A 12,402-nucleotide genomic window follows, 5' to 3' on the forward strand; every position below is an offset into this window, starting at 1 on the left:
GAGTCTGACATCAGCAGGAAGGAACGGCCTCCTGTTGAAACTGCTCCAAGGAGGTTGGAGTCATCGCCAGGTTTCTGTCACCAAAAATAAATGAAATAAAGTTCATGTGAGGTTAAAAGTTTAATTAAGACTAAAAGTTTTGACTGCAGCATTCTGAGGGTCCTGTATGGATGTTACTGAGGTTGTGGGAATGTTCCTTGATAACCGGGTAACAGTTAAAATATCTGAAACAAAAGTTTTTTTCACATGTTTCTGCTACACTGATATTTTACCTTTTTCTTAACGTGACCGAGTTGGTTAAATTTAGTGGTGGGATGAGAACTGAACAGTAAGTATGAAAGTTTCCTGAAAGAACAAAACTTTTACTTATTCTGATGCACAAAATCAACTGATTTTAGTGAGAGGCAGCAGTTCTGACAGCTTTTTGCACTGTGGCTGCTGAAAGTCGGGGTTTTGTTAGCAGTCGACTGTCCTCAGTTTGTTTTCTCGCTCCTTTGTTTATTTTGGTTCTTTCAGTTTACTTTCTTGTTTAAAGACATGACTCACTGTGTGCACTAGCATTCATATAGATAGGCTGCTGCTGCAAGCCCCACAGCAGGGTGGACTAAACCATTTTTTTTTATCTGTAAGGGGTGAAATGGCATCACACCTACTGTTATCACGGCTAGTTAGGAATCAAAGTTTAGTCACCTGACTGATTTATTCATGAAATTTAAATATGACACTAATTACTAAAAAAACAAAAAAAATGCAAACTAAAAAAAAAAATGTTTCAGGTTTGGATAGACCCCTCCCACCTCAGGGGCCCTGGGTAGTCCTACTCTTCCTCCACCGCTTCCGCGCCCCTGCTTGCGTTGACACGATCACGGAAGACGCACGGATATTTAAACAACATTAAATGTTAATGTTTTTAATAAAGTACAACTCAGATAATCTCACGTCCAGGATCTATCGTTAAGGAAGTTTAAAGTTTTTTTTTTAAAGCTGAAGAAGGAAAAGTCCGAACACGGAAATGAGAGCTGGCAGGTCTGCGTGTCTCTGCTGGAGTTTACTGTCTGTCTGCGTCCTGCTGGTCTCTGCAGGTGAGACTCAAGCTGTTTTAAAGCAACATGAAGTATGAGAGTTCACTTTATATTACTCTGAAAAGTCCGTAATACTGAGCCTATAATATCTGTGTCATTAGTGTCTGTTTAACCTGTGCTGTGGAAACTCAGCACGCAACCCGATTTATTTGCAGTTCTTCTGAAATACGCACGGCGGGGTGCTGCGCTCAGTTCCCAACAATTTCTTTTCACTAACACGACAAGGTCCGGAGAAATGATGTTGCTCTGCGCTGTCACTGAGGGAGGAGTTTAAGGTGTGCAGGAGGAGGTGGAGACTATATGGACTGCATGTTTCCAAGTGATTCATGTATTTTAAAAAACAGCTTTTACTATAACCTATAATTTCCTATAACCTGCATAAAACTAGACCCGTTTTGGATAATTAATTGCAAAAGTTATGCATTTTTACCACCACCAACAGTTTATTTTGTTCCCCTTTCTTGGAACATTATGTTATAGCCTACAACAGGATTTTACCACAGAGTAATGCTGTGCAATACTACATATTCTTGTATTCATCCAATATCAAGTAAATAGCAGTATAGCTTTTAAGTCATAAAGGCAGATTATGTTGGGGTGAGCAGTGTGTTGTGATTTATGGGCTCAGTCATCCTCAAATTGAAAATTCTGAACACATTTTCAATCTGATACCAATATCATCACTGTACTGATATTTGCATGGATCTGCCCACCTCTATAGGAAGGGTTCAGAGGCCGATGTGCTCCTAATACCTGTCCCAAGACCAGATAGCTCAATGCAGGTGAGCTGAGTTCTATCAGGGGTGGTACAGGGACATTTCCCGGTGGCCTTGGGATCATTTTTGCCAGCCATGGACTTCAGCTGTGCAGGAAAGCATTGACAGGGCTCTGACAATCCACACATGTGGTGTGGCTGTGTTAGGCTCACTTAAAGACTGTTTGCTGTTACCAATGCATTTGTAGTTATAGGGGACTGTAACACTGTCATGAGAACTCCCTCTGTTCCATTTATCCACAGTGTTCCCGCAGAGACGGAGACCTGCTGATCTTTGAAGGATTATGAAGAATCTCCAAACAGTTTAATAGTAAAACGGCACCGAAAACAAGAAAATAAACAATTTAGATTTAAAGATAGATCATAAAAGGACTTAAGGGGCTCATAAGATTATAAAGTTACCTGAGCTGCCGTGTGAAACACATGAAAATCCCACGCCGAGTGGTCTCTTAGCTCCTTACTCTGATTGGCTGCTATACTTTGATCCCATTAAACTCTCTGCTCTGAATTATTTCTTCTTTCAGACCGCAAAATCATCACAGCGGATAGTGGACAGACTGCCACTCTGCCGTGTCGAGGTCCAAACAGCGACATCATAGGTGTGGAGTGGAGCAGAGCTGACCTGAAGACACAATATGTCCTTTTGTACCGAGACGAGCAGCTCGATCCAACAAACCAGCATCCGAATTTTAAGGACCGGGTGGATCTGCAGGACAGACAGATGACGGATGGAGACGTGTCTCTGATTCTGAAGGATGTGAAAACTGAGGACACAGGAACATATGAGTGTCGTTTGTTAGATGGGAAGTCCATCAGCAGCATCTATCTGAGAGTTGTTGCTCCAGGTGAGTGAGTAGAGTTGAGTGTGTGTGTGATCAGAGGTGAAGCTGCTTCCTGGTTGTTGATGTTTGTTTGTAAAGATGTTGTTGATGAGACTTTGTAGAAAGCAGCTGGTCTGAGTGATGTGATCAGAGTGCAGTAGATAATGTCTGACAGCAGTTTGATTCTGTTCTGTTCTTCACTCATCACCTACCTGACAGCTGACACCTCACACCTGTTTCTCACCTGCAGGTCAGACAGGAGGACAGAGTGGAGATGGAGTGAACGAGGATGGATTTGTTGGACTGAGAGCTGGTCTGCCTCTTCCTGTGATGTTCATCATCGCTGGTGTATTTTTAATTTACCGAAAACATAAAAAACGCAGGCGTCACGGTTTGTACTATCATGTGTGAACTGAAACTCTTTGTTGCACTACATGAAGCAGGAAAATGGTGGAGCGGTTTACAGTGGAGATGTGGCCATTACTTTTATTTATTTTTTGCACAGAAGGACAACAGAGCAATGCTAAACTGCAGTATCCTGCTAACAGAACTTTGGCTCTTTGCAACCATTTGCACAGACAGCATGCTAACGCTAAGTAAGCCAATAACACAGAGTGTTGCTGAAAGTGGGTGTATGCTGACCCCAGCCCAGCAGCCAGAGTCTGAACTTGAACAGGTAACAAAGGCAGAGATGATCAGTCAGACTTGAAATTGGTGTTTCTACCTGTCCGTGTTTCTATAGTAGAGCAGCTGTGGTGATCACTTTGAAGTCATCTTTGCTTTGTGTTGAAACCTGAATAATAAAAGAAAGATCATACGTGTGTCCTCATTAGGACAGGGATTTTTGTTGATGTGTGGGACTCGGTGTAATGACACCAAAGCTGGTTATAAGACACAAACACAAGAATCAAACTGAGCTGTTAGAGTTCATGACAGAAACTGAGTAATTTGTCATCACATGAAGTGTTTTAGGTTCACAGATTATATCAAGTAATTAATAGACATGGAACTATTTTTTTCTTCTCTCCATTAAGTGTTTTCTCTTAAAGGTGAAGCTAGTTTTCCTCTCTATGAATTATAATGTAAAATGTCCTGTTTTTACAGTTTTGTAAACAAAGCTTTATATTTTATACGCTAATGCTAACAAAAACTGTTTCATTTGTGAATGTGAAGATATCCTGTAAGTTGTCAGATTAATGTAGCTATTACAGTAAAATGACTCTTTGCACAGATAAAGCTTTACCTCCATGTGTGAGTGATCGAAGCAGATGCTGTATAGACATATTTGTATTCACTGAAATTCACAAGAACGTCTCGTGTGAAGTTCACATTTAAAAACAGGGTCTAAACGGTAAAGATGATTTGGTAGACAGAGGTGGATGGATTGATGGATATTTTTTATACATCCAAATAAGAAAAAATGATTATAATTAAGGATTAAACTATATCACTGTACATTCGTGCTACTGGAAGGATTCATTAAATAGGATAACATCAAGTGAAACGCTACATGTATAAAGGCTACCTTACACCACAAAGCCATGCTCTAAAAAGCTTTCACAGATTTAACACTGTGAAGCTGGGAATAAAGTTTCTATTTTTAGAGTATGTTTGGCACCATGTTGTGCAAGTACCGCATGTGATGTTACTGGGTTGGTTGGCTAATAGACTTCTATTCGTTTATGTTAGCTAACTAGTGACAGATCAGATTACTTGGTGTAAAGTGAGAAGCAGTAAAAGGGTGTCACTTTTGTGAACCACCAGTGTACCTGACTCAAACTGGCTCTCCTCCTCACTCTTAAAACAGGTGGATTTTCATGCTTCAGTTCAGCTAGCCGATGTTGAAGAATCACTTGCTGCTAAAGAGACAGAGGTGTAAATTAACCTTTACACATGTAATGTTTCATGTCCACTTTAAATACAATGCAGGGATTTAGTGTAACACATGGGATACGTCCAAGTGAACACATTTACGTTAATTACTTACATAAAAGTCTTCTTAGCTTACAAAGTTTTTCTATCAGGCTGTAAAGATGTCGTTATGTAAACTTTAACAGATTGACAGGTGACAGGATATGATGTATGCTGCTGTAGTGAAACTGGAATGGGGTTTAAAACTTGTGATTTTAACACAGATAATTTATGCACTTTTTAATTTTATGATGTTTAAGACTTTGAAAAAGTATTTTCATGAAGTCAGAGCTCCTATCTTGAGAGCACAGGGTTAGCTTAATGTGACATCAGAGGCTGAGGAGGAGGAGAAGCTTCCACTTTATCTTTGTGGTAAAAGTTTCACTGTGTTTAAAGACATGAATAAAAACTGTGTTAAATCAATGTTTCTGTGCTGACTGTGTTGTTTTCTGGTAGAAGGAAGTTTCAGGAGGAAAAGGTTTTAAAACTCAGAGAAGCTGTGCTGAGCTTTCTGTTCCTTCCAGGCAGACGCAGATCAGGGTGTGATCAGTTAAGTAAAGACGGCTAATGCCCAGGAGTGCAGGGTGCTGTCCTCAGACATGCAGTTTTACTAACGCACAGACATGAAAAACGGAGAGAGTATAGAGCGCTCTTCCAGCAAAAGGTCAAAGGTCAGTAAATGCAACATAAAATCCAAAGCAAAGAATTACTCGGACATAGAAATGGTGATTAGTGATCAGACGTCTGAATCTGGGACTTTTACTGTGAAAGGGTTTTAAAAAACTGCTAATTAATAACCAGACAATACAGACCAAAGAGAATTGAGGGAAACATTTACAGGCTGGATTATAAAAAAATCAAACAATAATCAAACATCTTATTTGGTCTCTTATGACAGAAAAACGCTGAGCTCAGGCATTTAAAGAAGACATTAAGATTAGAGGCATGTTGCCTCACACACTGACCACATATTGGTCTTTTTGTAGAAAGTATTTGTTATTAGTATCATGTAGTCCATCCCAAGCTTCTCATTGACTCTTGAAACAAAAGGCAGTAAACTCTTGCTGTGTCCTCTATACTAGACTACAGGTGGACACAGCTGTAGTCTAAAGGGGAAAAGTCTTTCAGGTCACATCAGGGAAAGAGGCTATCCTAGATCATAGAATATTAAACAGATTCAAAGTCTAATCAGAATTCCTGATGGGTGTAAAGGAGTAGCTTCTTGAAGCAGCCAGCAGGTGGCAGCAGATCACCTCTTCAGTATCCTTAGAGAGCAATTTAGGATGTAAAATTGGATTCAGAATCCAGCATTTCTCCATGAGTCAGTGAAATAGAGACAAAGATGGTTAAAAACTACAACACAGAGCAGAGAAGTGAGTGCAGAAACAAAGAAAATAGAAGATTGTTTAACACAGACAGGCGACTAAGACAGAAACAGATGTGTAACTGCCCATATGGAAAAGAAATAGATAAAAAAAAATTATAAAAGACTTGCATAAGATGTGGCCTACTTCATACAGTGAATCATATAAGGCTTATATGATTTACTCATGAAAGTGGCCACTTTCTCATTACTTTCATATATTGTTTTAATAAGTATCCAAGTATACAAGTTTCATTTATATAATTTTTCAAGGGATCTTATATCTGTTTTCACTCTTGTATGCTTTTCATACAAGTTTCACACAAGACAGATACAAACAGATATCTCCAAGCTCATAACCATGCTGCACTCAGTGAGCCCATTCTGAGAAGTCGCGCCTCGTCCCATCGTTTCAATCCCAGCGGGCAGCGTTGTGGGGGTTTGAACAGCCGGTTCCGCTCTCTTAATTCTCCGATAAGCCAGGGCCAAGCCAGCTCCGATCAGCAAGAACCCTGTTATCATGGTCCTGAATAGGTAGATATCTTCAGCGTCCTCAATCGACAGTCCCGCCAGGCACATGATCCTCCATGTCTGCCACCCGTCCATCGTGTATCCGGCAGGGAAAGTCCAGGCACTTGGGGTCTCCCGAGCCCAGACTTCTCGTTGAGAAAAGGGTGTCAATAGCATTCAGAGACCAGTTGATCAAATCCATAATTCTCTTTAGGTTTTAGAAACAGACTGTGAGAGAGTGTTCCAGGGAAAGTAATGCAGACAAGACAAGGACACAAGAGGCCAAGCAGGGAAGATAAGGGAGAGGAGAGGAGAAAAGTGTGTGACCGCCTTCGCCGAGAGCCAAATGAGAAATATAAGATTTATATATACCTTTTCCATATGGGTGTGTCATCTGTCCATAACTCTGGTTTTCAGAGCTAGCCTAAAGCTGCTCTCAGAAACACGGAAAACACACAGTGACAAAGGCTTAACTCAGGGTGAACACACCCAGAAATGATTAACAGCATAATCAAGGAACAAAAAGTCGGAGCTTAAATTAGACTCACAGTTTTTTAAACATGCTTTATCTGTGTCTGTAGCTCAGACTGACATTTGAACCAGAAGAATGACACATTAGAACATTTACTCAGCTCGCCATCAGTCTTTGTTCAAACAGCAGGGACCAAACTAGGTGCAGAAACGCATTAATGAGGTGTGTCTGGAGGAAATGTACAGATATTTATTTTACCTCTCCAAAAGTTGATTCTGTTCATCTGTACGTAGCGTTTTGTGGGAGAAACGTTTCGTCACTCATCCAAGTGACTTCTTCAGTCTCAGCTGACTGCAGGTTTCCCCAAATCAGTGGGTTTTGGTCAGTGGTTGTTGATCAATGGTCATGAGAATTTGCACAGTAAAGATTAAGGAACTGACCTCCCAGCTCATTGTCCCTTCAGTGGGCTGGTTTCAGTCATTATGCAAATGTACTGTTTATAAGATTTGGGGAAACCTGCCGTCAGCTGAGACTGAAGAAGTCACTTGGATGAGTGATGAAATGTTTGTCCCACAAAACGCTACGTCCAGATGAACAGAATCAACTTTTGGGGATTTACTTGCCAGGATGATTGAGCATGCATCAAGTTATTTGTCTGTGAAGGTTCTCAGTCATCCAGGTCATCGTAGTCAAAGGAGCTTGCAAAGAAAAGCGTCTGGACTAAGTTCTAAGGTCAAACCTTGTCTCAGGCGATTAGAGGATCATCAGGGGGTCCTTTTGTCCCTCTGTGGGGGGTCACTCCCACTAGGTTTATATCTGGGACTCTCCACCATTTGACCTTAGAACTGAAGAAGCTTCTCGGATGAGAGGTGAAACGTCTTCAAGTAACTTAAAGAAGTCCAGACGCTTTTCTTTGAAAGCTCCTTTGATATCAAGTTATTTATTTTACATTTATCATTTAATTATTCATATAAATAAATATGGAAACCAGCAAAACTGATTATTGACATGGTTCACTATTTATTTAATTCTCTGGAGTACAGGTGTGCAGAACATTTTTATGTATCTTCTTTGGATGTCATCACAGGAGAATTCAGCTCAGGCCTGTGCATGGAGGCAGCAGTACATTTCTGCCTGCCGGTGGTCTTTATGCTTTACGTGCTCTCTGTCTCACTGGATTAACACCTGGCTCACTGTTTGCTGAGAAAGGCCGGACAGTAAATAATCAGGAGATGCAATGGTGGGTCAACTTTGAATAAAGATAATTATCTGAGTCTGCTAGAAAATGTTTTCTCTACAACTTTATTAGAACTACTTTAGCTTTTACCAACTTTTCTTACTGCAGGTTTTTATGTTATTGCCAGAAAAACTGGATGAGCTCTGGAAAGATTTCCGTGAAATCTTTTTCAGGTTTCAGGTTTCCATAGTGTGGTTTAAGGTGGTTTGAGAATGAGCAGAATAACCTGACATGCATGTGTCTGGGCTGTCGGAGTACCTGACAGAATCCATGATCCACACTGGTCGTCCAACAATCCTGCTATCAGGGAACATTTCCACAACAAGTTCTAGTGATGCTCTCAAAGAAGGAAGTTCCAACTAATGTTTCTGTAAAATGTTATTTCATAAAATGTCCCCACAGTGGACACGACAACAGTGAAAAGAAATCTCCATTATGGGACATTATATCAATCAGTGAATCAATCAGTCAGGCCTTTATTTGTCACATGCAATGTTACACAAACCTGCGTTGAAAATACATACATTGCACAAACATCACATTGGGAAGACAGGTCGGAAGCAGAAATAAATGTAATGGTTTGTACAATAATTAGTGACAGAGCTGCAGTGATGCACACAGACAGTACATGATGACCTCCTCCTCTGAGCAGGAATATTTACTGGTTATCTACAGAAAAAAATTTGAGAGATGAACATCTGAGTCCATTTATTCAGATAATCTCCACATCAGAGATGGAGAGGACAAAGTTACTGAGACTCACAGAGACACAACAGAGCTCTGATTCAGAAGTGATACTCTGTAGTGACATCGGTGATGACATCATAATGATCATCCAGTCCCTGATCAGGCTGAGAGGGCAGGATTGAGACACGAATGTTATTTCCTGCAAAAATGTAAGAAGTGTTTCAGCTGTTAATTTATAGAGAATTCTGCATATTGATTAATCAGAGAACGATTCAAAGTGTTACCTTTAGTTCTCTGTCGACATAAAGACACGACAAGGAGAGTGGAGACAAAGTATGGACAGAACACCACCAGGTGGATAACTACAAGCTCAGGTGAAAATAAGTCAGGATGCAGAGTTGATGGAGTGGGAGGTGGTGTAGAGGTGGGTGGTGGTGTGGTAGTAGGTTTTTCTGCAGACAGAATCCCACCTGTTCAGGTGAATATGTGGATGGAATAAGAGGTGAAATCAGAGTGAAGCTCCTCACCTGTGACAGTGATCCAGCTGGATGGAGACTCTCCATGACCGCTGATGTCACACTTGTAGAGGCCTTCATCAGACCTGGAAACATGCTGGATGGTCATGTGACCTGTAGGCTGCTTCCTGATGAGGGAGCCATCTTTATAGAAAGCAGCTGGGAGGTTGGAGGGAGTGGTCTTTGTTTTACAGAGCAGAGTGACGTCATCTCCCTCCATCACAGGGAGGACAGGACTCTGCAGGATCACTGATCCACCTCAACACAGAGACAAACTACAGCATTTCATCCATTTACACACAGCTTCATCAACACTAACTCCACACACTCAGCTTACCAGTGACTGTCAGGTTAACCATGTTACTGATGGGACCCTCTCTGGACTCACACCAGTAAACTCCACTGTCCCACGTGAAGATGTAGCTGATGTTACATGAAGAACCAGCACCTTCTCCCCACCCATCTCCACACTGAGTCCTCTGTTGTTTGCTGTTGTTTCTCCTCAGAGTCCATCCAGCAGAGCTGTCGTCCTCCTCACAGCTCAGAGACACAAAGTTGCCTGTAAAGAACTGAGAGCTGCTGGGACTCACAGTCAGACGAGCTGAAAACATATAGAACTACAGTGTCAGTGCAGTCTTATACAACCACTTAAGTCCTCATACCAGATGTCATTGTATGGTCAATAAATCAGTTGTTTCTTGCATTAGACTAATTGCCAACAAGCAATTTTTGGTGTGTTTGATCTAAATAAGACATGACAACATTTAGACTGAACAAGAGTAACTCTGACATGTTCTTAATAAATGTGTCCCACAGTCTCCTGAGAGAGTGAGTCAGGTTTACAGTGTGACAGAAGAAGGTTACTGACCTTGGTTTGTGGTGCAGCTCAGCAGTGAGATCAGAACTAAAGAGAAATTAAACTCAGGTTAGTTCAGAGTTTCACATTCAACAAGACAGCAGAGGCATGAAAAACACAGAGTGAGCTTACAGAGCAGACACAGCAGAGACGTTTCCTCCATCCTGCTGCTCAATGACATCACACCAGCTCTGAGATCAGCTCATGGTTACACTGAGTAAAACCCTCCTCTTCCTCTTTCTCTGTCTCTGGGTCTTAGACTTGTGGTTAGAAAAAACCTTGTGTGAAAAAGCTTTGTGTGTTTATTTCTCTGCTTCCTTGAAACCAAAGTTTTACACGTTTCAACTGAATATTGAATAAGAATTAAAAGCAACAAAATCTACAACTGACATTTGACCCTGAATGCAACACCAGTACCTGTATGATGTCTTCGCTGACTGTCCGACCTCTTTTAATGGATGTTTTCTCAGCTCTTTGAAATAATTATATTGACTGCATTAAAGTAATTATTGATTTAATTAATAATATCGCAGATTGAGCCAAACAAACTGTGTCTTCCTGTAGTTGACTGCACGTTAACTGTGCAAACTTCAGTTGTTTTGTGCTTCTCTCTGTTCCAACCACTGACTTGTGGTCCGAAAGACTAAATAACTTGAATGGCTGCACAACATCAGACTACACGTCACGCCCTGGTTAATGTTTGTGAAGGTCTGAGGAGACGTGCTGCATACAGCGAGCTGTGTTCATGTACCTGCAGTGACAACACAAGATCACAAATCTTGTGTTTCTCCTCAGAATCTGCCAGTTAAGTTAATACATTATTATTCCTACATTCAGTCATCACTCTATATTTAATCATCAAAACATTTATGTTACGTACAATATAGTTTTTCAGTTATCAGCACAAAGGTCAGACAACATTAAATGTGCTTTGCTGCAGCGCTCACGTGATCTCAGCTCATCAAGAAGGAAACCCAAAATCACAGAACAGAGCATCAGGATTATGATTCTAGTTTGTGTTCATATGAAGGATTTTTCAGTGTGTCATTTGATGACAGTTACAACACAACACATCTCTGTGTGTAATTAGTTCTACAGTAAATAAGTAAAGTAATCCTTTATACTAACACTGCTACTCATACAGTCTTTGTTGAAGGTTCATCATAAAGTTAGTGATCTGTCAAGCTTTGGTTGGTCTTTTAAAGCTGTACAAACAAACAAATATGTGCAGAATTAACTGAAAGAAGATGATCCTTATCATACTGATATTTCATAACTGTCAGATTAGAGATGCATGAAGTATCTGAGCAATAAATTTGAACACATTCTGGTCCTGCTTCCTCATTGGCTGCAGTAATAATGACTTCAGACTGTCACATGATGACGTTACTGACTTCGGTTTGTGTTGCAGCTCAGCAGTGAGATCAGAACTAAAGAGAAATGAGTGTCAGATTAGTTTAGAGTTTGTGGTGTTTAATGAAGTGGTCAGAGAGCAGAGCCAGGAACATCTCCGTGAGCTGATTGTAAGGAAATAATGAAGCAAAGCCAGAGCAGGAAGTAGGGACATTGTTGAATTCAAAGATATGAAGAAGATTCATGTTACAGACAAACATCAATGAAATCGAACTACAGACATGACTGGGGCAGAAAATCAGCCCTGGCTTATTTTAGCCAGGGCTGATTTTATGTCCCGTTTCACAAGCCTCGGGCTTGTGAAATGGGACAGTCTAGCCTCCGCTGGGCTGCCCAGGTTGCCTAGCAACCATAATACTAACAGCTGGAAACGTTTCATACAGCTTTGTTTGACAGACAAGAAGGAGAGAATCTTTTGTTCATTTGTTTGTTTGTTTGTTTCTACATGAGCGTTGATCATTCTCTGTAAGATTAAGCTCAGCTATTGAACGGCGTATATTTCAAAGTAAAGGCTTTAAAACCAAGTTAGTACAAACGTCACTAATGTCACATAACTTTGCCGATATGTGGCCAACAGTAATGTTTAATGTTCCTCGTTATTAAACATTTGCACATAAAGAAGTAACATAATATTCAGTACTTACTTTTAAAAGTGTACTCTTCGGGCGCCCCTCATCCGCCATTTTTTTTCCGGCAAAATTATCCACACCCACCGCCGCGCTATGCATTCTGGGATATGTTGGGCAATGAAGTCTACACC

The 12,402-nt window shown here is 40.7% G+C and overlaps 2 protein-coding genes across 2 annotated transcripts; one reads left to right on the top strand and one right to left on the bottom strand.

Annotated features, from left to right (window-relative positions):
• The first annotated feature begins 836 nt into the window (after nt 1-836).
• On the top strand, nt 837-4,048 carry LOC308406840 (butyrophilin subfamily 1 member A1-like). Its single transcript, XM_080898101.1, has 3 exons — nt 837-1,082; nt 2,382-2,702; nt 2,929-4,048. The coding sequence occupies exons 1-3, from the start codon at nt 1,013-1,015 to the stop codon at nt 3,087-3,089; spliced, it is 552 nt and encodes a 183-aa protein (XP_080754227.1). The 5' UTR covers nt 837-1,012; the 3' UTR covers nt 3,090-4,048.
• Nucleotides 4,049-8,956: 4,908 nt separating this feature from the next.
• LOC308408962 (Fc receptor-like protein 5) lies at nt 8,957-10,397 on the bottom strand (the record flags this gene model as incomplete). The annotated part of the gene is made up of 6 exons (XM_080901446.1): nt 10,362-10,397; nt 10,242-10,277; nt 9,711-9,974; nt 9,386-9,631; nt 9,143-9,328; nt 8,957-9,057 (listed from the first exon to the last, which is right to left on the bottom strand). The coding sequence occupies exons 1-6, from the start codon at nt 10,390-10,392 to the stop codon at nt 8,957-8,959; spliced, it is 864 nt and encodes a 287-aa protein (XP_080757572.1). The 5' UTR covers nt 10,393-10,397.
• Nucleotides 10,398-12,402: the final 2,005 nt, after the last annotated feature.

Source organism: Rhamphochromis sp. 'chilingali' (genome assembly GCF_963969265.1).
Source record: "Rhamphochromis sp. 'chilingali' genome assembly, chromosome: 1".
Classification (NCBI taxonomy): domain Eukaryota; kingdom Metazoa; phylum Chordata; class Actinopteri; order Cichliformes; family Cichlidae; genus Rhamphochromis; species Rhamphochromis sp. 'chilingali'.